This window comes from Camelina sativa, chromosome 2 (genome assembly GCF_000633955.1).
Source record: "Camelina sativa cultivar DH55 chromosome 2, Cs, whole genome shotgun sequence".
In the NCBI taxonomy this organism is placed as follows: Eukaryota; Viridiplantae; Streptophyta; class Magnoliopsida; order Brassicales; family Brassicaceae; genus Camelina; species Camelina sativa.
In genome coordinates this window covers 2,189,604-2,215,643 of record NC_025686.1, presented here as the reverse complement: position 1 = coordinate 2,215,643, position 26,040 = coordinate 2,189,604, and the positions used below count along the sequence as shown (strand labels likewise).

The 26,040-nt window shown below is 36.8% G+C and overlaps 8 protein-coding genes across 9 annotated transcripts; 3 read left to right on the top strand and 5 right to left on the bottom strand.

The window, feature by feature from the left end:
- LOC104715172 (cytochrome b6-f complex iron-sulfur subunit, chloroplastic-like) lies at positions 1,447-3,092 on the bottom strand. The gene is made up of 5 exons (XM_010432610.2): positions 2,926-3,092; positions 2,573-2,826; positions 2,107-2,224; positions 1,799-1,981; positions 1,447-1,716 (listed from the first exon to the last, which is right to left on the bottom strand). The coding sequence occupies exons 1-5, from the start codon at positions 2,968-2,970 to the stop codon at positions 1,612-1,614; spliced, it is 705 nt and encodes a 234-aa protein (XP_010430912.1). The 5' UTR covers positions 2,971-3,092; the 3' UTR covers positions 1,447-1,611.
- Positions 8,447-10,039, top strand: LOC104715062 (putative cyclin-D6-1). The gene is made up of 6 exons (XM_010432517.2): positions 8,447-8,784; positions 8,865-8,948; positions 9,036-9,131; positions 9,209-9,419; positions 9,508-9,638; positions 9,717-10,039. The coding sequence occupies exons 1-6, from the start codon at positions 8,578-8,580 to the stop codon at positions 9,906-9,908; spliced, it is 921 nt and encodes a 306-aa protein (XP_010430819.1). The 5' UTR covers positions 8,447-8,577; the 3' UTR covers positions 9,909-10,039.
- Positions 10,760-14,420, bottom strand: LOC104715052. 2 transcript variants are annotated; one of them, XM_010432511.2, is made up of 5 exons: positions 14,012-14,420; positions 13,356-13,861; positions 11,988-13,239; positions 11,745-11,891; positions 10,760-11,635 (listed from the first exon to the last, which is right to left on the bottom strand). In XM_010432511.2, exons 2-5 carry the CDS (start codon positions 13,404-13,406, stop codon positions 11,040-11,042), a joined length of 2,046 nt encoding a protein of 681 aa, XP_010430813.1. In that variant the 5' UTR covers positions 13,407-13,861; positions 14,012-14,420; the 3' UTR covers positions 10,760-11,039. The 2 variants fall into 2 exon arrangements, with proteins under 2 accessions (XP_010430813.1, XP_010430808.1); XM_010432506.1 differs by having other exon boundaries at positions 14,235-14,420.
- Positions 14,607-17,671, bottom strand: LOC104715048. Its single transcript, XM_010432501.2, has 8 exons — positions 17,472-17,671; positions 16,912-17,019; positions 16,202-16,819; positions 15,946-16,025; positions 15,341-15,811; positions 15,168-15,242; positions 14,989-15,083; positions 14,607-14,898 (listed from the first exon to the last, which is right to left on the bottom strand). The coding sequence occupies exons 1-8, from the start codon at positions 17,479-17,481 to the stop codon at positions 14,820-14,822; spliced, it is 1,536 nt and encodes a 511-aa protein (XP_010430803.1). The 5' UTR covers positions 17,482-17,671; the 3' UTR covers positions 14,607-14,819.
- LOC104715034 (frataxin, mitochondrial) lies at positions 17,790-19,395 on the top strand. Its single transcript, XM_010432490.2, has 5 exons — positions 17,790-18,039; positions 18,121-18,193; positions 18,282-18,329; positions 18,427-18,521; positions 19,003-19,395. The coding sequence occupies exons 1-5, from the start codon at positions 17,822-17,824 to the stop codon at positions 19,130-19,132; spliced, it is 564 nt and encodes a 187-aa protein (XP_010430792.1). The 5' UTR covers positions 17,790-17,821; the 3' UTR covers positions 19,133-19,395.
- Positions 19,580-23,651, top strand: LOC104715038 (G-type lectin S-receptor-like serine/threonine-protein kinase At4g03230). The gene is made up of 7 exons (XM_019233582.1): positions 19,580-21,223; positions 21,312-21,800; positions 21,881-22,224; positions 22,316-22,526; positions 22,608-22,845; positions 22,928-23,078; positions 23,166-23,651. The coding sequence occupies exons 1-7, from the start codon at positions 19,915-19,917 to the stop codon at positions 23,418-23,420; spliced, it is 2,997 nt and encodes a 998-aa protein (XP_019089127.1). The 5' UTR covers positions 19,580-19,914; the 3' UTR covers positions 23,421-23,651.
- LOC104715043 (putative F-box/FBD/LRR-repeat protein At4g03220) lies at positions 23,545-25,373 on the bottom strand. Its single transcript, XM_010432497.2, has 3 exons — positions 24,275-25,373; positions 24,000-24,185; positions 23,545-23,917 (listed from the first exon to the last, which is right to left on the bottom strand). Exons 1-3 carry the CDS (start codon positions 25,292-25,294, stop codon positions 23,621-23,623), a joined length of 1,503 nt encoding a protein of 500 aa, XP_010430799.1. The 5' UTR covers positions 25,295-25,373; the 3' UTR covers positions 23,545-23,620.
- Positions 25,458-26,015, bottom strand: LOC104715026 (xyloglucan endotransglucosylase/hydrolase protein 9-like). Its single transcript, XM_010432486.2, has one exon. The coding sequence runs from the start codon at positions 25,971-25,973 to the stop codon at positions 25,572-25,574; it is 402 nt and encodes a 133-aa protein (XP_010430788.1). The 5' UTR covers positions 25,974-26,015; the 3' UTR covers positions 25,458-25,571.

Sequence of the window (26,040 nt, the reverse complement as noted above, 5' to 3'; positions counted from 1 at the left end):
AGGAATAAGGTATCTGTCTTGCTTCTTTCTCTTCTTTTAATTTGAATCTAAATGTGGAAGGTGATTGATAGATTCTTAAGTGATATGTATGCTTCTGTATTAGGATTGATTGCTTCACTAAATTTGTTAAGGCATTAATTGTATACTAAAATCCTCTTTTTGATCCTTGTTTATGTAGAGAACCGTACCGTAGCATCTCCATCTTCAGCTTCAGTTTCCTCTACAGCGTCAAGGCATAGAAGAAGTCCATGACAAAAGACAAAGTATTACGGGATAAGTCCGTATTGTTTGTGATAAGTCCCAATCTCCTTGTGAAAAGGACGAGTTGTATATTTTTAGGAGTCTTAGCCTTATCCTGTTTAAAGGGGTCTCTTGTATTTATACCAAAGTTCATAAGTTAATAAAACCAAGTCAGTTCGACACCTAAATTCTACACTAAGAACACTAAAGATGCTGCTGCAAGCCTGGGAAATTTCCACGATGATAAGGCTCTCAAGAAGAGGCTTGGTGTGAGAGAAGGTTCTCAAGAAGAGCCTTGGTGTTTGTACTTATCATCGTGGAAATTTAGTGATTACCCTGTTGTCTTAGTTAATCTTATACCTTCCTTTTGGGTTTTCAGGTGGCAGCGAGACATTCTGTGTTATGCAGGCTCTCCAAGATCTCAAGTCTTCTTACTTTGACGTCAAAATGAGTGTGTGGTTCTGTCACTGTACTCTTAAGGCTTCTTGAAATTGTCTTTACAATTCAAACAGACTAACTGATTTTGCTGTACTGGTTCAGGTGGGTGAAGACTGAGAAACTAGTTAAAACACTGTTTAGAGTTGCAATGTATACGTTGCAGATTATGTTTACAAAGCTATAGATGATCTGCCTTCCAGAGCTCATCCAATAACACTATTTGCTAGCGGTGTTATGGCCCTTCAGGTGGGATTGCTATGTTCTTTACTGGATTAGTCCATATTTATTTATTCTCGTAATGATCTTATTCTGTTGAATTGTTTTTCAGGTTCAAAATGAGTTTCAGAAGGCATATGGGAAGGGTGATGTTCATAAGTCAAAGTACGTACTTTACGTATTTCCATTTGACTTCTTGATTTCCTTGTAGTAGCAATCAATCATAAGAACTGAGTTTTTCCTCGTTGCTTCTGGTAGCCAACCTATGACGATGCCTAATTTTGATTGCTCTTGTCCCTGTTGTAGCTTCATATGTTTATTTGCGGTAAATTTTTATGCCCTTCGGCACTTGTTAGAATAGTTACTGTTCTTGAATTAACATTCTAATTAACATTGCAGGATGTACAAGGATGATAGCATCATTCCGTCAGATGATTCTTTGGATTAGAATTAGAATTCCGTGGTGTTCCCAGTAGTATTGATATAAGTGTAATATGTTTGACAGTTTGAATAAAAAAGAAAAAGTGATATTAAACAAGAAACTTGGGGAAGTGACTGAACATAATATTTCATATAAGAGGCAAGAATTCACAGAGTAATGCCAAGAAATGTATGATTACAGACAGCTTTTACATTATAAGAACATCCGAACAAGTCTTACACAAAAAGACCAAATCTTTCTTCTTCTCTTGTTGAAGATCGTTGAAGAGTCTTGACTTAAGACCACCATGGAGCATCACCGGTCCTAAAGTCAGTTTCCACCCATGGAACAAAAAGAACCTTCCCAGTATCATCTATGTCAGCGTGAGCCAACGCTAGCGACTGCTCCATGAAAATAAGTTTAGTTTAGAAGGTTCATTTTAGAGATACGCAGAAAGAGAGAAATGTAATTCATTTGACTGACCAATGGCGCTGGACCTCTAACGACTCTGCCTTGGGCGTTGTATTGGGAACCATGGCAAGGACATAGAAACTTGTTCTCAGCTTTGTTCCATGGGACAACACATCCAAGATGAGTGCACACTGCATTGATACCGTATGTTGCTAGAGTCTTGTCGTTCTCCACAACTAGGTAAGTCGGATCTCCCTAAAACATCATAAAATCCACACCCATTGAGATGCAATAACTTTTACTAAGATCATGAAGCAGTGTTTCAAGTAAGGCTAAATATCCTGTTCATCTTCTTATAGTACTAATGGACTTCTTTTTACCTTCAATCCTTGGGTGAGGGTTCTATCACCGGGACCATGAGTCTTAAGCCATTCCGTTGCAAGTACATCGTTACCAAGTGCATCCTTGGCTGGAGTACCACCACCCCCACCTCCGGTACTACATTTTTCAAAGAAACGTAGAGATTGGAATCAAAAACAATGAATTAAAAGAAACTCTCTATAAAACTTCATTGCCCTGACATCTCAGTAACACCAAAGAAGCCATCCAGTGATTCATAGCTACATATTGGATTGAACCAAAAGCTAGCAACATACAAAAGCAAATTCAAACTTCACCACTATACAAAGAGCCTAGATTTTGAACCCAATGCAGTCAATCTTCAAAAGATATATATATATATACTCTTAAGAAAGAGCAAAAATGTAAACTTTACCAAAACAAAACATAATAACAAAGACTCATCCTAAACAAAATCGAGGAACAGAGTAAAAGTGGTGAACTCACCCAGGAGGAACAAAGAAGGAACCGTAAGGGACAAGCATATAGCCAGTAGGGAGAGAAAGAGCTCCAACAAGAAGAAGATTCAAAAGCTTTCTCTTTTCCATATCTGGAACTCTGTCTGCTGGAATACTCGACGCTTGACAAGCAATTCTCAACCCAGTCTTCTCCTTTTTTACCATTTGATGATTCGTCTTCGTTGGCTTCACGTACAACCCACGCGACATCGCCGCCATCAAAGCGCTTCTGCTCGAACCAAGCTGCACCCCAAAAAAAAAAACAAATCTTTTAAAAACCCATCACTCTAAAACTCGTAAATTCTCCCGATTGTTTCGATTTGAATGATCAAAAGAATGAACCTGAGTAGCAGGGGAAAGGGAGGAGGACGCCATTGATGTATTCATCGAAAGCTTTAGGCAAAAAAATGATAAAAGGGTTTCGGTCCGGAGGTTTTGATGTTGTGGAGGAGGATGACAAGTGGGATCACACAGAGAGATTTAAGACCACTGAAGAGAGAGAAGCAGATAAGGCACGCGCCAGCCTCTGCTTCCACATAGCCACATCCTTTCAGATTTTGGATTTCTTGATAATGGTGCTTGTTAATGGGCTTTTAACGGCCCAATAGAGAAACTTAATGGGTTATTAGCAGCTATCTATTAGGGCCTATATTCTCAATGGTTTCTCTATCTACCCAAGCCTCCGGAATTGAATTAGTGATCAAATGTATTGTTTCATAAACTCAACATAACAGTCTAGGAGGATGTGCATGGTTCTTGCGTCATGGCTTGGGTATTGTTACTTTACATAGCAGAATATATTTCTCTTGTTTAACCAATATGTTCTTGTTTACATATCTTAGCCTTAGCCATTGCCATATTGCAAGGTTGCTTGTAAAGGGTAATATATCTACACTTCAGATGGAAAACATAAAAGATGTTTGAGTGTATACACATGTACTCATCTAGTTCTTACAATTTCTAAGTTATGTAAAATAGACCTAGGTATAATTTTATCTTTAGTGGGCATCAGCCCATATGAAATTTAAAAGATATATGTAGTATTAGTAGTACTGTAGGAGTATTTGATTAAACAAGAGGGAAAAGGTAAAGAGAGAGACAGAGGGAAGGGAGTCAACGAAGCAAATTAAGATGATATGATGAAATGTTGTGCATGGCGTGAGACTCTGCGAGACATGCACTCATCACGTGCTTGCATGTGTGTCTCTTTGCTTTCTCTCTTTTCGTTTTGTTTATTCCTTAGTTCATTTCAAATAGATGATCCCCCAATACATTATTTTCTTTGTGAATCGCCTAATCAGTTTCACATTATTAATTATTAGGTACGTAAAATATGAAAATCTCCTCATATCGATCCGGTGCAATTCTTGCCTTGAATCTTTCACTAGCTACTAGGAGTATTAGATTTAATAGTCCAATGTTTATATTTCAAATTTAATCATATATTTATAAGATTATAGTGTCTTTTGATGATCACAAAGTTCGTACTTACATGCAAATATATCATGTATAATATATACACGTATAGTTCTCAAGTTCTCATAGCAAGATGATGGAAATGTATTATGGAGAAAAACATTCATAAGCTTTTTGACCCATTTATTATGTTTAAAGTCTCGGGTTTAGGTCCAATATAATAAATGCATGCATCCTAATAATACCGGTTTAATATTTATGAAAAAATTATTGGAAAAAATGTTATCTTTTCTATTCATATGATTTAGAGTTAATGGCTGCAAAAATAAAACTTGCATATAGCTATTGCGTTTATTACATACAAACAAAAGTGTACGAGACTAGTGCTTTTAAAATGATCGACATAACTGATACTATATAACAAACAATCGGACAAAATAAATTTGTAAAGTAATACTATTGAAAATTCGTTTTTTTTTTTTTTTATTGAAAATTCGTTTTATACCAATTAAAATGGTTAATAATGACTTTTTTGGTCGGCTCTATTTTGGTAATGGTTTAAAAAAGCATAGCATTCGAATGTTCTTTTTAAATAGTTTTTTCACGGAAAAGGAATACAGTAATGTGTTATACATACAAAACTTTTAAAGAAATGAAAATGAAAATTTTAATTGCGGAGTGCTTTGAGGCTTTCCCTTTATCCAATGCATTCTATCTTTCTTGTCCTCTTTCCAACAATGCATCGTATCTCAGACGCAGACCTTATTTAAAGTAAGATTGTATCATAATTTAGATTTTTTATAGTTTTACTTAGATTTTATAGTTTTTACTTGGACTTAGTTCACATATTGACACTAATTTATGGTACATAGCATTTCACTAAGTAATAGGTAAAATTTGATTTTATTCTGCATTAAGTCTTCTCTCATGGTTTTCCTGGATTAGAGTATACCTTAAAGAATTTTTTTTTTAATATAGTAGGATTATATGAAAAGCTTACTAAAAAGCATGCCCCTTGTATTCCATAAGCATAAGCATCAAATTTTAGAATTAATCTTTATTTTTGTAATTTATTTCCTTTCTATGAAACATTATTTCTTTGGTGTGCATACTTTATATATATAAAAAAAAATCATAAGACAAATTGCAAGATATACTAGACACATATTAATGGATCATCACAAATTTTATAAAATTTTAAGGTATTTATCATTTGGATTTGAGATGAAACTACTCATATTCATATCCTAGTTCGGAATATTTGAAATTTATATATCCTGCTACAATTAGTATACTTGGAAATAGTTTACCTATGATATGATATTATGCATATATAGAAAGATGAATAATAGTATAAACATAAAAACCATATATATATAAAAAGATGGCGCAATGTTGAAGCAAGGCACCCCAAGGCAAAGAACTGAGCTCATAAAGTCACTGAGGCTTCTCCTAAATATTCGTCTGCTCTCCTTTTTATCTTTCGTTATGTTTCAAATTATTAAATGGGTAAATTAAAAGGAAAAAGCACCTCCCATGCTTTATAATTATATGTACACACACATGACACAAGTATATACTATTGCAGTTTTGAGTCATACGAAGTTTAGAGAGAAAACTATACATAAATCCACGGATTATGTCTAAAATAGATAATAATCAAAGTTGTTAACGACAAAAGATAAACTAATAATCTTGAATTTATCAACCCCCTCTCCATTAGTCAATTTCACAATTAACTATCAGTTACTTGCAATCTCCGTTATCAACATATAATCTTTACTATATGTATGTATGTCGAAGCTTTGGATTCCACGGGAAATTACAAAACTCATCGGATTCAATCATTCATATTACAATAAACAAACCACCTCTCTTCTTTATACATTTGGTAACTACATACATAGAGAGAGATTAGAAACTCGTGCAAGTTGCAACATAGTATATCATTAAGGTTTTCTTAGTTTAAACCTTTCTTGTGTTGATCATGATGAATCCTTGTGGCTATTAGATGACCGGTCAATGCAAATCTCTCTAATCTACAGAAAGGTTTCCAATGATAATCAACTTATTATTGACACGTATTAGTCGAAATGTAATACTAGCATATATATTAATTGGATAACATATACATTAACTAGTCATGTAATTGAAAACTTTGTAACGTAATGTCATGATGATTTGGTCTTTGCATCTCACTCTGTTCCACACATTTTAGCAGGGAATTAAAATTGTATTTCGTATCTTTATTGTTGTCGATATATATGTTTGGGATGGGTGTACTTCTCTGTTGCTTAGACTTTTTTTGTTTTGTTTTTGGTAGCTACGTACGAACCAATTAATCATCACAAAATAGAAAATCACCAATGAAATAGGGAAGTGGTTTTAAAACAAAGAGTATCCAGTGTAATCCATTCTGATCTAGCTAGGTTAATTACGTACAAACAATTCAAAGAGACTATGATCCTTATTGTTACTTTCTTCCATTATTGTTTAATTTGCAGTTGCATTATTGTGTAATGTATGGATCGGAAAGTAAGAAAATAAAAACAAAGCAAAGAAGTATCATACTATTAAAGTTCAAACAAAGTACATGTGGCCCTTGAGATTTTGGGTGTTATACTCTTTGAATCTTCACTAATTTCATTCAATAATTAACTCTTCTTAATTCTTTTGCAATTTCCTAAGCTAAAACTACAAGTGTATCATCATCAACCGGATTTAAAACTTGTAAATGCATGTTGTTAAAAGATTTTTTTAATATATTAGTATCATAATACAATAATTTTCTGTTGTTTACTAGCTAATAATACTCCCAAAAGCCAAAACTAATAAGCTTTTTTATCTTACGTTACCAGCTTTTTTTTTCCTCCTTACATGTATGTATGTTTGTTAGGTCAGTCAATGCTTTCTTTTTCATTTCGTTCACATCTAGATTTTCAAATATATTCCAATGTTTTCATTGTTATCTCGTCTACAAATAGACAGTAAAAGATAAAAGTAAAAAAAAAAAAACAAAGTTGTTCAAGTGGCCTTTTCACATGGCAGTTTGTTCATTGACTTCTCAATTTTTTTCGTTATTGACTTGAAAATTTAATCGATTAATATATATGTTGGGAAATTCAAAACCTAACAAAAGGTTAGTACAAAGACTTAAGGACAAGGAAAAAAACAAGCTGTCACAACCTAATTAACAATGTATGAGACTATATGACGATTAAAAAAAACAAAGACTTAGATTTCAAAAGTTAATCAATGTTTTTAACTGAGATTCTAAAGTGACGAATCTTTTAATGGGGTTTTTTATGAATAAAACTATACACCTACTATGTAGTATGTACATAAGCTCTATTAATGAGTAATGACAACGTCAAGCGGTAAAATGTTGTGAAGAAAGAAAAAATTACAAGTAAACTTACAATAGAACTTTAGGACATTAGATTAAGAATCATTCATTTGGAAGATATAAGGTTTGGTATTTACTAAATTCATAGAAAATAAGCTATGTGCATCATGTTCTAAACTATATATATATATATATAGATGATTTAAACTTTAATAAAATGTAGCTATATTTAAAATTGCTTTATAATTCTATAAATAACTAGGTCTCTGAAACTTCCACACCCACATGACTTTTAGAGGTGTATATTCAATCTGATGGATTTTAGTTTTTATGAGATTTTAAATAATTTTGATGATTTTAGGGAAGTTGATATGATTTATTGTAAAAAACTTTCAAATCCCATCTAAAACCATGAAATTTGGATTTCTGTATTTTTAACTAAAGAATCATCTCCCAAAATCCCTAAAAATTATTAAAGTTTAAACCCACAAACTGTTTTGAATAATAGTGGATTTTAAGATAAATTTTAAATTATTAGTTCAATAACCGTGGATTTTATGAAACTTTTTAAAATCATGATTCAATGACATAGGATTTTTAAATTTTACACGAATAACTTTAAACGTCAAGTTGAAAATACACCCCCAAAGTAACTTTTGAGATTTACAATTGTTTTATAACTCTAAATTACTAATATTCAATTTTCTTTTTGAAGTTTATGATTTATCATCATTAACTTATAAAAAAGCATATAAAACTTAAAAAATATATTTTTAAAACATTTTTTGTTTTCTAAAACTTGCATATGTAGTATATGGTTATAATGCAAACAGATAATATTAATACAGATAATTTTTGATAAGTTTTTTTAATCTATAATAAAACCTAGAAAGAAGAATCTACTTTAAGTTGAAAAAGATTTAAATTTATCTTTGTTAGAATCTACTAACTCTTATTAATGAGAAAAAAAATCGAATAATTATAAAGAGACCATAATCATAATAATATCATAAGTTAATTACCCGAAGTGATGATAATAAATAAATGAGTAAAATATCCCTCAAAAGACCAAAACCATCTCTCTCTCTCTGAGTCGCAATAAAGACAACTTCTCTCTTTTAATTGTCTCTCTGTCTCTCTCTGGTTCATCTTCTTCTTCTTCTTCTTCTTCTTCTAACACAATAAAGGAGGAAGCTTGAGAGACTCATCATCAAATCAAAATAGATTCAAAAATGGAGTTTCATCTTGAGCACCCGCTCTCACATTCTTCTCACCACAGTAACTCATCAAACGACGACGACACAGACGATGAAACTTTACCACACTCTTTGTTCCTCGTCGAGTTTCAACACATGCCTTCTTCTCATTACTTCCATACCCTCAAGTCCTCTGCTTTTCTTCTCTCTAATCGAAACCACTCCATTTCTTCAATCATTCAGGTTCTTTCTTCTCAAGATTCTAACTTTACTCTGTAATTTTCTGAAAAAAACTAAACTTTATTTGGAAAAATGAATCGCAGTATTCAAGAAAATTCGACGACCCATCTCTGACGTATCTTGCTGTGAATTATCTAGATAGGTTCTTGTCTAGTGAAGATATGCCGGTAAACAAAAAACAGTATCTTCCGACAGAATCTGTGTCATCTTAGAATTTGACTTAAACATGTTTCTTTATTATATGTTAAAAACAGCAACCAAAGCCCTGGATTCTCAAGCTTATCTCTCTTTCTTGTGTCTCTTTGTCTGCCAAAATGAGGAAGCCAGACATGTCTGTTTCTCATCTTCCGGTAACTTTTAAAAAGACTGAAGAATCTTTTACATTGTGAATGTTTTTTTTTTTGTGTCTCACTGTGAATTTTTTCAGGTGGAAGAAGGTGAGTTTTTTTATGCTCAGATGATAGAGAGAATGGAGAATGTCGTTTTAGGAGCTCTTAAATGGAGAATGCGCTCTGTTACTCCTTTCTCCTTTTTCGCCTTTTTCATCAGTCTCTTTGAGCTCAAAGAAGAAGATTCTTTAGTAACAAAACATTCCCTCAAATCTCAAGCCATTGATCTCACTTTCAATCTTCAACAAGGTATAAACTAAACTGACTGTTTTCTTCAGTCACAAATCACGTCTCTCATGAATGTGTCTAAAACTCTTGTTTGAAAAAAACAATGCAGATATAAGATTCCTCGAGTTTAAACCATCGGTGGTTGCAGGGGCAGCACTTCTCTTTGCTTCTTTCCAGCTCTGTCCTCTACAGTTTCCATGTTTCAGTAACAGAATCTGCCAATGCACATATGTAAATAAGGTAATTAAAGTTATTTACCGAAAGTAAAAAAAATGATCTCATGTCGATGCTGAGCGAGGCATTAAACATGTTTTGCAGGATGAGTTAATGGAGTGTTACAAAGCAATACAAGAGAGAGATCATATAGTTGAAGAAAACGAAGGAAGCAATGAGACAGCAGTAAATGTGCTTGATCAGCAATTCTCGAGCTGTGAAAGCGATAAGAGCATCACAATCATAGCTTCCTCACCTAAGAGGAGGAAGACTAGTAGTATTACTCGTCGATGTTAAGCTGAAAAAGGCGGTTTATGGTCAAACATAACCCCAGATGATTCAATATCACTTGGCTACTTAAAAAACGAACCACTTCTTCTGGTCCCCTATATGAAAACGACACTTGCTTCTTTCCTTTCTCCATCCTTCATCTTCTGCTTCATTCATAATAAGCCATGGGAAGACAAGAGAGAGTAGTGATGAATGATCAAAGACGAAATCTCGGGTTCCGTTCCATTTCTTGTTCCTTTGGACCACAAAACACACACAAAACTCAAAATAATCAAATCTGTAGTAGTTATCTATCTACCTGTCTACTACTTAATCTATATCATGTTCTGTATTTTACAGTTTTGGTTTGTTGGAGTAAAAAGTTGTTTCACTTGGGGTGGGGGTGAGAGGAATAATCAATAAATATTGTTCTTGTCTAGTATATATAACCTATGGTTTATGTTATATCAATCTATATATTGAATAATGGTGGTCACGAGTGAAAAATGTAGGATTCAATTTACTACACAGGAATAAGATTTTGTCTTATGAGACTTCGTTATCCGAGTTATATGGATCCAGTTGCCAGTATCTCTGTTGCAGGCACGCAGGCAGGCAATATGATACCCCCTCTGGACCACTTTTTTTTACAGTCTTTCAAATCATTCAATTGCTTTTGCTCCCCTACTGTGTAAATCAATCCCTCCCATATTACTACTAACCCATATAAGAACAAGTCAAGCCCATTAGTAGAAACAAATTCCAACATTAGAGATGACCATCCGGTTTACCCAAACCCAAAATTGTACCGAAAACCGATTGGACTTTCTGCTAGACATAACAACACGTTCAAGATTTTTTCTCAAAGAGACGACAGATTCACAAAAGTCTGTTTGCAATATATCTCAGACAGTGCTGTAAAGAATGTATAACATGGTTTCCAATTTCAGACATTTATTGAGAAGCTAAAAGAAAGAATCAAAAGCTTCTGATGTAAAATTGATAATGCACAACAACAACAAAACACAAAGCTGAAGATGATGACATAAAAGGGAAGAAGATATTATATATGTATATATAGCATCTTCATTGTTTACCTCAGCAAAGGAAATCGCAGCCAACGGAAGAGAACAACAGATCCATATACGGTCCAAGTGATCAGATAGGTCCGAGAGTTCCTTCACTTCGACTTCTTCGCATAGAGAGATCAGACCTCAGACTAGACAATCTATCGCCAGTAGCAACGTGATAATAACTCTCGTAAGCAGCTGGAGATACTTTGTGTCCCACAGGTGGTAGACGGCTGCTTCTCTCCTTTGACCTTTTTGGCAAAGCTGATGATTTACGAGCTGTGGAGGATCCAGGTTTGTGAGAACTGGATGCACCATGGCTACTCTTCCGGCTACTGTTTTTGAGCTCTGACCTGAGACCTCGGTCCAGCTGATGAGAGCTCGTACCGAGACGAGCATCTTTAGTGCCTTGTCTGTTATAGTATACCAAATTTGGAAGGAGCCCCAAAAGGTATTTTCTCAGCTGTTCATCACCAACATTCTTCTGTGCAGGGTTACCTTCCAAGCTTATAGCCTGAAGAGAACTGTAATTTGCAGCCAGCTGACCAAGACACTTGGTGGTTGAAAACTTATTAAAGCGTAAATCCAAGACCGTCAACTTCAAGAGGCGATGAAGACCCTCAATTTCGCTGATTTTGTTCCCAGCTAGGTATAGTTCCTTCAGAGAGGAACAAGAAGCCAGACCTAAGTCAACAAAGAGGAAAGAAAAGTGAAATACATTATACATCAAACATGGTTTTCATATAAAAGCAGATAAGTAGAGAATGTAGATGAGCAAAGGTCCAGGCCATACCATGACCAAGTCTCAGTATACGGTTGTAACTCAAATCTAATACTCGAAGCCGAGTGAGTTCACGAAGGCCCTCAATCACCGAGATGCTGTTCTTCGACAAATTCAATGCATGTAGTCCTCGAGGAAGAGCACCAGCGGTTATCCTAACTGGAAAATGTATTGAGATCAGTAAAATAGAAGCAACAAAATTATAAAAAAAATCAGTGTGTGAAGAAGATTAGCAAAAGGGGAAAATATAGCTACCTATTGCATTTCCTGAGAGATTGAGAACTCTCAGACCAACAAATGCACTGAGGAATGGTATCACAACCAGGCCATGACTAACTAGCTGGGCTGTGGTTGCAGATGCACTTAGAGAGGATATATACTTTTTCGCAGCTTCCATTCCAGGAGTTAACTTGATGGCATCTACTTTAGCAGATGCTGTTGCCGGCTCATTCAACACGACAGCTTCTCTTGGCAACTCATCGTCATACCCTGTTATCTCATCAGCTTCCTCAGACAAGTTTACATGCTGCAGGTCATTGACCCAATCCTCAATACGCTTGAACTTAGAATCCTTTACTGGATATTCTGCTTGCTGGTTTGATGTCTCTCCTTCAAGGAACTTCGTTAAATTTAGCTCATCTGTAGGTGGTACTATCCAATCTTTAGCCAAAGAAGAATAATCATATGCATCATCATATCCATCTTCCCTGAGATTTTCCTTGTTGTTGTCATCTCCAGATTTATGCATATCATAGTCCCGATCTTGCTCTTGCTCTTGCTTAACCTCTTCATCAGTCTCATGGACAGATTTATCTGTTTGGCGCATTTCTAGAGCTCGGAGGTCATCGGAGGATCTAGAGTGATGAGAAGAATATTTGAAAGCTGAAGATTTCTCTGACGCAGAGTCAGCAATATTAGGCATTGAGTTCGACCTCACCATCAAAGGTGAACCATGAGGTGTTTGGCTGTTTGAGTTGTCCATCTGCTCACCATATAAGGAGGTATCATCGAGCTGACGGCTGTCTTTATCAGTATGATGAAGATCTCCAACCGAGAAGATAGATCCATTGAGTGCTTGATTGGAACCCTGGTAAGCAGAAACTGAAGCTGGAGGAGCTTTCTCATGCAAATTAGGACTTCCTTCTACACGCTTGCTGCTCCCTGCCTCATGAGACTGTTGTTCAAGAGAATTCGGAGAAGTAATCCGATCAGTTCCATCATCTGTTCCATTCTCTGTGGCATCCCTCCCATCCAAGTATAGTTCATTTCCATGAGACTGACTCTTTTTTAGTTGCTGTACCTGCTGTGCCCCAATCTCATGCTCAAGAATGCCACTGGGCTTAATTTCCTCAGATTTCCAAACACGCTCAACAGCAGCAGAACCAGCAGCTGGCTTGCTGTTTTCACTAGCAGAAGCAATGTTTCTCCCAAATAAGATTGAGCTCAGTCCTTTCGATTTAGACCCATCTTCTCTGATCAGTCGTTCTGAAAACCCTTCAACAGATTTCTGCATCACCAGAACATAGGAACAGATTAGCTTTCTCTTATCGAACAAAGCAATCTTGTCCTGAGAATGTAATACAACCGTTCTAAAGACAAAAAGGCGACGATGCTACAACTTACCTTAGGTTTATGGCGGTTGATGTGAGCGTTGAAGCATGAAAACCTGACCATTGTGTCAAACTTAATAACATCGAACTACATCACCCGTTAAAACCAACACAAACAAAAAAAAAACCAAAACCAAACCACAAAAAAAACCGTTCTTTAATTTACAACCACAACTAGAACAAAAAAGATCAAGTTATGTTTTTTCTTTTTTTTATTTTTTTTGGCACAAATAAGAGAAGGTTGCTGTAAGCTTTTAGAGGTTCATGTGGGCGGGCGTAGTAACGTTAGCCGTAATCAAGGGTAAGACCCTCAGAAACACGACGGAGTCTCCAAATGATTGATGCTAGAGAAATCCTTGGAAGAGAGAGTGAAGTCACCACTTCAAGGCCACCCCACACCTGCGCAGAGGTGCGAGAAGCACACGTCTTTGCAGAAGCGGCCAGAGTGAAGAACAATTGTTTTCGAGCTTAAGAAAGCCCACTCCTTTTGAATTCCCCAATTAGAGTTACGTCACCCACCTGATGAAACAAAAAAAGATCAAATTTTTTTAACACAAAGCTAAGATCTTGCAATTCAGATTACAAAACACGATGTTGGAACAAAAAGGTTATAGAGCAAAGAAAAAGGAAAAACATATTATACATAAAGATCAACTTTTTAAGACATACCGACAAAAATCAAATCAACAACCGTTGCACGAAATTAAGGTCAACAAGTTCACAGAACAACAAGAAAATCCGCAATAACGAAACACGAACGAGTGATAAATATAGCATCAGATACGTAACCGTCGTCAGAACATACACACAGAATCGGAGAACAGTGGAATCGGGATAGATAGAGACAGACAGAGAGAGAGACGAAGAAGAAGAAGAAGAAAGAGATTCTCACCACAGAGGAAACGGATTGAGAGAGGATTGATTGATTGATTAAGCGAAAAGATTCAAAATCAGTTTTTGCAGAGAAACCAAAACAAAAAAAAAGTTATTATCTTCAAACTTTGAGGCAAAGCTACGCTAACCCTAAAAAGGAACCTTTTTTGGCCGAATCAAAAAATTGTAACACCCACAAAACTAGTCAACGGCTCTGATTTTTTCTCATGTGACGAAAAACTCCTAGTCACTCGTTTTTATTTTTTATTCTTAATAGTCCTTCTAAACCGGCTTATCAAAAAATATTTTGGGCCTAATTTGAGCTTTTTAAAATAATAAATGGGCCTTGCTTTTGTTTATTTTGTAATACACAAACTCGATCAATCCTGTCAAACAGGTAACGGCCATTAGATTACTGCTCAATGCTGGTCACGCTGTGTTCTCTCTTTGGGGACCATATATATTAGTTACCAAAATGAAGGGAGCTCTAACTTTTCTTTTACCAAATTACACCATGTAACTTTTTCTTTTCACATCCTAAACCGGTTTCATCATATATCTATACAAACCGGAATCTCCTAATCTTCGCTTTTGTACCTTAAACTCAATCCATAGAAGAGCTACTAGATTCGTCTGTCTCATCATCGTCCCCACTTAAACTAGAGGCCAATTCCACGCCAGACCTACAAAGATATAAAAGTAGGGTATATATAATAAGCCAATCTGATCTCTCTTTGGGACAACAAAAATGCATTTACAATGGTTTTACTAACCCATTTATCTGGCCTTCTCTTTCTAGAATCTCGCTGTATGATGATTTTGGTGCATAATCTTGCTGAAGATAGCCATCTTTCACTCGCTTTGTAACCTATTAACAAGTGTTTAAAAAAGTCAGACCAAGAACTTGGCAGAGCCTTCACACTTCGTTAAATAGTTTAACCATCAAACTCACCAGCGGTTCATCAGTCGAATGCAATTTCTCTCTATGTGTAATCGTTTGATTCCTCTCTCCGTGAAACTTTCCCGCCTTTAGAAAGAGATATCACACAAACACACAACTCATATTTCCATAAAAAGGGCATAAAAGGAGCCTAATAGACATGGAACTCTTAGAGAAATATTTACCATCACAGAAGATGGACCTCTATCTATAGAGTCAGGGGATCGGCTTCTACTCGGAGGCAACAGCTTTGAAGATTTAGTTAGATATCCGGTCTTGTGTCCACCGTTGAAAATCTTTTTATCGTAATTATGAGTTTGATTGGTTTTAATATTGTTTCCAGGAAGATTATCGAAGTTGGCAATCATATTGTTTCTCGAACCTTCAGCCCAACTTTTGGAGCTTATTCGACCCTTCTTGTTGTTAGTTACCGGGAGTTCTCGTGGTGAACCATTGAATGTCTCTTGAAAGGGTTTGTGGTTAGGGACAGTATTATAGAAACTGGGAGAAGGGGATTTCAGTCTTGGTTCCCCAAGACTCTTTCTGTCTCTTAGACCAGGCTCCATTCCAATCATTATGTTGTCATCATCCTCCTCCTCCTCCTCCGAATCTGGATCTGGCGAATGCATCTTCAGTTTACGAGTTAACTCATAGCTCTATAGAGAGATACAGAAAAGTATTAGAATACAATATTAATACCTCAGAGAATGTGAAGGCAGATTTATATTCTAGTTTCTTATCTCTATGGGTGTGTAATATATAAGAAGAAAGCTTCTAAAAGTTCACTTACAGGACCAGGATTAAAGCTCTTCCTCGTTCCAAGTAAATGTGGAGGGTGAGGCCGTCTTTGATTCCCAACATAGATTGGCTCTGACAAAACAGTTGATAGAAAAAGCAATCAAATCCGACTGGACATGGGTAAAGGCATTCACAATCTGACACACGAAGAAGATGATTTTAGCTTTTTCTGAAGCACTCACTCAATACTCATAACATCATTAACCAAAAGATCTAAGGTAAAGTTGAAAGATTTTATCATGACTCACCTTGAACTATAGCATTAGTTTGAGGCTCAAATGCACCAGGAGGAAGAGGATCAAATTGAATCCCCAGAGGTGGACCATCCTCTTGGTATTGTCTTCCTAATTGTCTCTTTACAGCTGTGATAGAAACATTCTCACTCGCTCTCTTCACTTTCAAGTATCCCGAAGGCTTCTTATACTCATAGCTTCTCATAACATGAGGATGCTGGATAACGTCATTATGCGTAACATATCTAGAACTTTCCACATCGCGGATTCCATCTTTGCTAGAGACAAGATTCTTGTGTAATGATGAGCTACGTTCAGAAGATGTACTATCTTCACCATCAGCATTTCCCATGTAAGATCCCCCATAAAGCCTTTGACTTTCAACTTCCCTAGGTTTCGTGTTCCAATAATCCGTTTGCTTAGTGCTACCACATGAATCCTGTCGAAGCCCGCTTCCACGATCCTGAAGAACAATGCTTGACCTATCTTGGCTCCCGATGTTGGTCCCATCTTCTTTCACAGAACGTTTGTCTTTTAACCTTCTATGACAGAACCAACCAGAAACTTGCTTCTCAGTTAATCCTATTTCCTCTGCCAACTTACCCTTCATTTCTTCCGTTGGATACTTATGCTCTGTAGAACAAAAAACAAATCACACACATGTAAAGCACATATATAAACCTTGGCATAAAGGAACATATGCAAATAACAAAGCCATAAATTACCATTGTAGAAATTCTCCAGCGTCATAACTTGGATAGGAGTCTTAAGCTTCCGTTTTTTGCTGTTTTCTGTAGACGCTTTATCCCCATCAGCGGGTGCCTCGCCTGAATCTGTCAAGAAAGAGCACATTTAAAAATGGTGAAACTTGGACACCTTCCTTTCTCTATCAAACAACCAAAGATATGTAACGCATGGACACAATTGAATAATGCTTTGTGTTTCCAGAAATGCTGTAAGTAGTTTGGCAATTGAGGTAACAAAATCTACACAAGTTTCACATAAAAAAGGGGTTTAATTTTCAGCAATTATGACCTTTCTTCTCTCATATCAGCCAAAATACACCTCTAAACCCAATCAAAACGAACGAAAGCTTCGAAATTTCTTAGCTTTGATAATATAAACACCATCATTTAAAAAACAAAAAGGCTCAAACTTTCCAATGCCATGGGAGCTGCATTGTAATTTAACGAACTCGGGGATCATTTAAAAACTATTCTCTCACGTAAACTCGCAGGAAACAAGAAGAAAACAATTGAAAGAAGATGAAGAAACGAAATTATACCTGAGTTCATAAGTCAAATTGAGAATTCCCAGAGATTGAACAAAACCTAATCAACCCTTAAAAACCAGATTTTTATTTTCTTTCTTCAAAATTCTGATTTTCTCATTCGAGGAGAAGAAGAAGAAAAGAAAAACTCATCTTTGCAGACAAGTCTCTTTACAAAACCGGACTGATTTCAGTAAACCGGACTGATTCTGGTAAACCGGAACGAGAACGACTTGATACGGGTATGTAGAGTAAGAGAGGACGACAATTTGGGCCTTAATGGGCCTAAATTGGACAAGGAAAGAATAAGAAGAAGAGAGAGGCGTCGAATGTTTTTTTTTTTTTTTGTTGGGACGGAAGCAGCCATGGCTACAGCTTCAAGGTTTCTACGAAAATTGCCGAGGTTTCTCAAGCTTTCTCCAACCCTTCTCCGTAGCAATGGCGTAAGATTTTCAAGCAATCTGATTCAAGATTCCTTAAAGCCGTTGGATTCCTTCGGGCGAATAGGATCTCGAATCCGCAATGATTATTCAACTACAAGAAGCTTCTCCTCTTCTCAAGGTCCTGCTTCTGTCGATTACAGGTACTTTAAATTCCTCATTTTTTGAATCTGATTTCGCTAATTTCATGAAAATTTTTGTAACAAACGGGAAGAAGAAAACAGTTCGGTTTTGCAGGAGGATGAGTTTCACAAATTAGCTAACTTCACTATAAATGACCTTCTTGCGAAAATTGAGGTATTTAAAATAAAGCTGGAGCCTTTACTGTAAATGACCTTCTTGCTGTAGCTTATACTATGTGTATACTTACATGATTGTGGTTCAGGATTATGGTGATGATGTTCAGATTGATGGTTTCGACATTGACTATGGGGTAAAGATAAACTCTTTTTAAGCATTTAAGATCTTGTTCCTAGTTTTGAAGTCCATGTGTGCTTATTAAAGTCAGTTGTTTTGATGTTTTCCTATAGAATGAAGTTCTTACCCTTAAGCTTGGATCGTTAGGCACATATGTGCTGAATAAGCAAACTCCAAATCGACAAATCTGGATGTCTTCACCTGTGAGGTAAAGACTGATTCTTGCTTTTCCTCTTGAAAGTTGCTAACTTTAGATGTCTAAATGGAATTTGGCATCTGGATCATCATGTTCTGCTGTATCTTTGGTTATTGTATACTCATAATCTGTGGAGAAATGAAACCTTTTATGAATTTATATTATTTGTTTCTCTTGGCTTTTTGCTTGCACATCAATCTTTACCTCACAGGTGAAGATTGATTCTTGCTTTCCTCTTGAAAGCTGCTAACTTTAGATGTCTAAATGGAATTTCACATCTGGATCATCATGTTCTGCTGTATCTTCTGGTTATTGTATTTGTAATCTGTGGAGAAATGAAACTGTGTATGACTTTATATTGATGCTCTTGGCTTTGTGCAGCAACATCTTAGATTCACATTGATGTTCATCTTAGATTCACATTGATGTTCATCTTAGATTCACATTGATGTTTATCTTTATTCTTCCTTGTTTTTGTATTGTTTTGGTGCAGTGGGCCTTCTAGATTCGATTGGGACCGTGATGCTAATGCGTGGATTTACCGGCGAACTGAAGCAAAGTTGCATAAACTCCTGGAAGAGGAGTTAGAGAATCTCTGTGGTGAACCGATCCAACTCTCATAAAGAAGAAGGTTATACACAATATCTGTGAACGAAGGGATTTCATCTAGGAACTTGAAACTACTATAACCTCTATGTAACATCCAGAGGAATAAACAAACAAGGCACAGGACAAAGTTGTTTCAGTGTGAAACCCGATTAATGTTTGTGAATCTACTTTGAACAGTAATGTCTCATAGTGACCTGGTTACAACTCTCTTTGTTTAATCAGAGCTGAAGCTATCTTGTACGCGTTTTGAATCAATACATTTTTTTATCAAAGACAAGAGTCCTGTGTTTGTCAAAACTCCTCGAATCTCTCAAAAAGTTCCGGAAGAAAGTTGGCAGGGTCAATCTCCACTCTTTCAAAAGCACCAATAAGGGACAAAAGATTGACTTCTTCAGCACCATTGTCCCCTTTTTCCAATAATTCACCTTTAGGTACCTTCTTTGTCTTTACTGTAAAACAATACAAAAAAAAGTTGGATCCTTTTTAACTATTTATAGATCCATCGCCGAAAAAGTTGGCACACTGCGTGAATTGATCACATGTGTATCTACATACAGTGGCTAAGTGAGCTTAAAGTAGTAACTACTACTTTTATATGGCTTTTGGTTCAGATGCTCAAGTGAGACTTGTTCTGTTTTTTCTTGGAAACATCTTAAAACACATGATTAGCTGCGTTCCACATATTTACTTTTCAGGTGGGTCTTTCGTTGACGTTGAGGCAAACCTTTTTCTTTTCTTCTTTGGAGGCATTTTGGGTTCTTAAGAAGACATAATGGAGATACCAGATGAATAAGACATGGTCAGTACTGGTCAGAGGATGAGTTTTTCTGTCTACTTCTATCTGTTTTTGCTGCATGTTTGTCGATTAGATTGCTTTGTTGCAGTTCAAGACTTCACAACATTGTTCAAAGGTTCAACATTGATCAATGACAGCCACGGAGACACTCTTGTTTCAGCTGGTCAGAGATTCGAGCTTGGGTTCTTCACTCCTAATGGAAGCTCCAATGAAAGAAGGTACTTAGGAATTTGGTTCTACGATTTACATCCACTGACTGTTGTCTGGGTTGCAAATCGTGAATCTCCGGTTCTTGGCCATTCCGGCATTTTCACTATCTCTAAAGATGGAAATCTTGAAGTTACTGATTCAAAGGGAAGAGTGTATTGGGACACCAATGTTCAACCTTCCCCAGTCTCTGTTCAAAGAACGGTAAAGCTGATGGATAATGGTAATCTTGTGTTGATGAGAGATGGAGATGAAGCAAATGTGGTTTGGCAAAGTTTTCAGAATCCTACCGATACGTTTCTCCCAGGGATGAGCATGGATGAAAACATGACTTTATCATCATGGAGGAGCTTCAACGATCCATCACCTGGAAATTTCACCTTTGAGATGGATCAAGAAGAAGACAAGCAGTTCATCATTTGGAAAAGATCAATGAGATACTGGAAATCCGGAATATCAGGTAAATTCATAGGAGCCGACGAGATGCCTTATGCAATTTCTTACTTTCTTTCCAATTTCACAGAGACTGTGACTGTGCACAATGCCTCTGTGCCTCCTCTCTTTACATCTTTGTATACCAATACAAGGTTTACCATGAGCTCCACTGGTCAAGCTCAGTACTTCAGCTTAGACGGAGGAAAGTTCTGGGCACAGATTTGGGCTGAGCCTAGAGATGAATGTATTGTCTACAATGCTTGTGGAAATTTCGGTAGCTGTAACAGCAAGAACGAGGAAATGTGCAAGTGTTTGCCAGGTTTTAGGCCTAATTTCCTTGAGAAATGGGTCAAGGGAGATTTTTCTGGTGGATGTTCCAGAGAGTCAAGGATATGTGGTAAAGAAGGTGTTATGGTGGGAGACATGTTCTTGAATCTGAGTGTGGTTGAAGTAGGAAGTCCTGATTCACAATTCGATGCACATAATGAAAAAGAATGCAGAGCAGAGTGTTTGAACAATTGTCAATGCCAAGCTTACTCATATGAGGAAGTTGATACACTTCAAAGCAATACCAAGTGCTGGATTTGGTTGGAAGATCTCAACAACCTCAAGGAAGGCTATTTAGGTAGCCGCAACGTATTCATTCGCGTCGCAGTTCCCGATATAGGTAAACAATCTCTATTGTTTTCAAAACATATGAAAATGCTTTTCAAAATGCATTAGGATATATAACTGTTGATGGTTAAATTCTGCAGAGTCGACCAGTAGAGATTGTGTGACCTGTGGCACAAATATTATTCCTTATCCTTTGAGCACGGCTCCTGAATGTGGCGACAGTAGCTACCTTAGTTTCAACTGCAATATGTCGACTGGTCAAGTCATTTTCAAAGGATCTAACAGCTCATACAATGTTACAAGTATTAATCCGGATACTCACAGATTCTTAATCAAAATAAAAGATGCAGTAGTAAACTGCAGTACTACTGAAAATCATATGGGGAGAATATCAGAGTTAAAGCTATCTTCGCCTTTTCATCTCACGGGGAAGTGCAATGCAGACATGGTTACTGGTGGAACTGAACTTGAGATTCGTTGGGATCCTCCGCTTGAGCCAACTTGTTCTTTATCTAAAGACTGTAAAGACTGGCCTAATTCATCTTGCAGTAAATCTGGAGACGGGAAGAAGCGGTGCTTCTGCAATCATGATTTTAAGTGGGATGGATTCAGTCTAAACTGCACGCAAGGTAAAGTTATGACGACAAAACTCATTTCAAAATTGTAGTGGAAAGATGTATCAGTTTTTTAAATGAAGGCTCTCATGTAGAACGAGCTCGTGGAAGAGACGGGGAAGCTAAAACACCGGTGGTTTTGATCGTTGTGGTGACTTTTACAAGTGCAGCCATTCTGGTTGTTCTGTCAAGCACTGCTTCTTATGTGTACTTACAAAGAAGAAAAGTAAACAAGGAACTAGGAAGCATACCAAGAGGAGTTCATTTATGTGATAGTGAGAGACATATCAAAGATTTGATTGAATCGGGAAGGTTCAAACAAGATGATAGTCAAGGCATAGATGTTCCTTCTTTTGAGCTCGAGACCATTCTATTTGCAACATCCAACTTCTCAAATGCAAACAAGCTAGGCCAAGGAGGGTTTGGACCGGTTTATAAGGTTGAAATGTGTTTTTCATCTTTTGATCTGATTTTAATTTTAGTCTCTTTAGTAGTAGATACTTAATATATTTGTGGCTTGTGTGACTCAGGGCATGTTTCCTGGAGATCAAGAGATTGCCGTGAAGAGGCTATCTCGCTGCTCCGGTCAAGGACTGGAGGAATTCAAGAATGAAGTGGTTTTGATTGCCAAGCTCCAACACCGGAATCTTGTTCGACTTCTTGGTTACTGTGTTGCTGGAGAAGAAAAACTGTTACTGTATGAATACATGCCACACAAGAGCTTAGACTTCTTCATTTTTGGTAAGCAGATAGCCTTTTTGTCTCTTCTTTAATAACTTATTCTTCAGTTCAGTTCTTAATACAAAAGATCTTCTTGGTCAGACCGGAAGCAGTGCCAGCGATTAGATTGGAAAATGCGGTATAATATCATTTTAGGAATCGCCCGGGGACTTCTTTATCTACATCAAGACTCTAGACTGAGAATCATCCACAGGGATCTGAAAACAAGCAACATTCTGTTAGATGAGGACATGAATCCCAAGATTTCTGACTTTGGTTTGGCTAGAATATTTGGAGGCAGTGAAACTTCAGCCAATACTAATCGAGTTGTTAGAACCTAGTAAGTTCTTAACACGTCAATTAGCCTTGACAGTCCATTCTTTGGCATTTATTTAAAACTTTTTGGTGTCTTTGTATCGCAGTGGATACATGTCTCCAGAGTATGCTCTAGAAGGTCTCTTCTCATTCAAATCAGACGTATTTAGTTTCGGCGTGGTTGTGATTGAAACTATCAGCGGGAAGCGTAACACCGGGTTTTATGAACCTGAGAAATCTTTAAGCCTTCTAGGCCATGTGAGAGATCTGATCTGAGGTTTATAACTTGTTATGCACATTACTTGTTTAAAAACTTGACCGAGAAACACATATATAATTGTGCAGGCGTGGGATCTCTGGAAAGCAGAAAGAGGGATTGAGTTATTGGATCATGCTTTACAAGAAACATGCCAAACCGAGGAATTCCTAAAGTGCTTGAACGTAGGACTGCTTTGTGTACAAGAAGATCCTAGTGAGCGTCCTTCAATGTCAAATGTTGTTTTCATGCTCGGAAGCAGCGAAGCTGCTACTCTTCCAAATCCAAGACCACCGGCTTTTGTCCTTAGACGTTGCCCTTCATCAAGCAAAGCTTCTTCATAAATCAAGCCAGAAACTTGCTCTGAAAATGAGCTGACCATAACTCTTGAAGATGGAAGATAATAATAGCTCTAAACATTCATTTGAGCCAGTAGCTACTTTTTTTTTTGTATTTCTTGTCAATAAGCATAAGATTTCAATAGAAAAAAAAAACTGTAATAGCTAATGAACTGAGTCCTGAAACATAGATTATGCAGAAACTGTCATTGGAATGAGATTTTGGCTTTAGAAGAAGCCATGGAGAATCCCGTTAGCTGTGACCTTAACATTTGTCTCCGGAGAGAGTCTCTACAGAGGTAACTAGATCGAAGAGTCATCTTGATCAAAGCCTTTCCATGTCTCAACAGAAACATTGCGAGGCTCATTTCGTTCTCACACTCTAAGAATCCGTGAATCTCCACAAATTCCAAGTGGTTCAAGAAAGATTCCAATTCATAGGTTTGAGACTCCCAGTACTGAATCTCTGAGTTAGACCTATCCCACAAATCCTTATTCCATTGCTGAAAACATAAGCAACATCAGAGACAATTCTGTTTAAAACCGAGATAGACTAAAGGAAGCTTTCTTTCTTTCAATACCTACCCTTCTTTCACTTGTTTGGTCATTAATGATTTTGAGGATAAGTATATTTAGCAGTGGACAGCTCTTGAACAGACATGACAGTGTTTGAACATTGTGTCTGTTGAAATGCGTTTGCAGTTCCAAGGATCTCATGTTGTGAAACGGTAGAAGATGATTCTTTAATAGTCCCTTCTTGCTTGACAAAATCTGTCACAACAGTAGTAAAAATGTGAAGCAAAAGAGCAAACTGCAGAAGAAAAAGGTGTAAGTATGTGCAAGTGTGTATTTATATATACCTCTACGGATTGGTTTCCAAGTTGTAGTTTATAGGAATTACAGAGACCTGACAAGAGAGTAAATAAGCTCTGTGTCTGTGAATTGAGATGTTGATGAAGCCAAAACACTTTAACGAAAGCTTTTCTCAGACAAACCAACTTGTCCAAGAAATGAAAACTAGTAGTGACTGCGTTTAAATTCCAAAGGAAAGTTTTGAGATTCGGTGTGTTGATCTTCACAAAGCTCTTTTCTGAGTATGTTAGGAAGCAATTCACAACCTTTAGTTTCTGAAGCTTACTACACGAAACCTCTAAGCCCTCAAGCTGTAAAGAGTTCTTTAAAGAAAACTCTTGGAGAAGACGGCAACTAACCTTAAGTTCCTTGAGTCCAAAGCAACTTTCAAGGGTTAGTTTCTCTAAAAGAGGAAAGCTTGGATCAGTGAAGAAATCTGAGAGACGAGGTTGGTTGTCTAGAATCAAAAGAGATAAAGAGAGTGAAGTAAGTTTTTGAAACCCTCCAAGGATTGATGATGATGTAGGTAATCTAAAACCAGGGTAAGCTGATTTCAGACTCAAAGCTCTTAAATCTTGAGAGGTCACAATCCAACGAGGGAAGTTAAAGTAGTCCTTTGTAGTGACTTCAATGTCAAGATCTTGAACCTGATGAGTAACAGCTAAACGAATCAAGGAATTGAGACTTGTGAATGTGACGGTAGCACGAAAACGAAGTGATCTAAGATTGTTATTGGAATCACGGTGGTTACGAAGAGATAGCACTTTGTAAATGGAGTTAGAAGAGAAAGATTTTGGTTTGCCAAGGTCGCTAATGGTGGTGAAATCAAGATCAGGCAATGAGAGGAAGAGAGATCTCCATCTTTTCGAAAGTGAGCTTGTCTTCGCTGCGGATATAAGAGGAAGCAGAAGCAGAATCTGATGAAGGAGAGAATCAGGAAGGTCACTGATTCTATCTACTTTGATAATCTCTTGTACATTTGCTTCTTCTCTCTTCTTCTTCCTCCGCTTCACAGATCTTGTCTCCATTGTTAAAAAGAGTGTTTCTTAATCAAAGCTTTTGCATTTTTGTTTATGGTTCGTAATTAGGGTTTGAAACATTCAAAACAAACCAAACCCTTAATATCGTAACTATAACGATAAGTGCGTAGAGTTAGTTTCCACAAATCTCGCAAGTTCTGTTAAAAAGACCAAATTAAAGATTCATCGAAATCAATAGAAAATTGATTATTTATACATAACAACAGAATCATCAAAGAGCCACAACATGTTCGTTCTCTTGATCCAAATTTCTTACTAGACTAAACTACAAATGACGATGGTGTTGGCACTCAAGAGGAGTAACAGGAAACCTAGTAGCATCATAACAATAATCATAAATCATATGATTAGCTCGAACCCAAATAAGCTGATGATTCTGATGAAGGCTTAGCTCAGACACAGTTGGCTCATCCCACCAAAACTTCTGGTCTCCGTTACACTTGCTTAGATCAGAAGTCATCGGAATCTCACAAGCATCGATTTGGAATTCTTTGTAAGAAGCAACGAAAGGAGCGTGACTCCAATCAGTTTTGACAAGTCCTCCTTGAGTAGCCCAATCATCTGCATTCCAAATCGAGCTGTATACTCCCATTGCTTGGTCTTTAGCAAATGGGATACCTTTATCTTCAAGATTCTTGTGGACTCTGATTGGAGTTTCATCTACCATGAATCTGTTTTCGCAATTAAACAAAAGGGGTCATTAGTACGGATGCTTAATCTCATTATTGATAAGA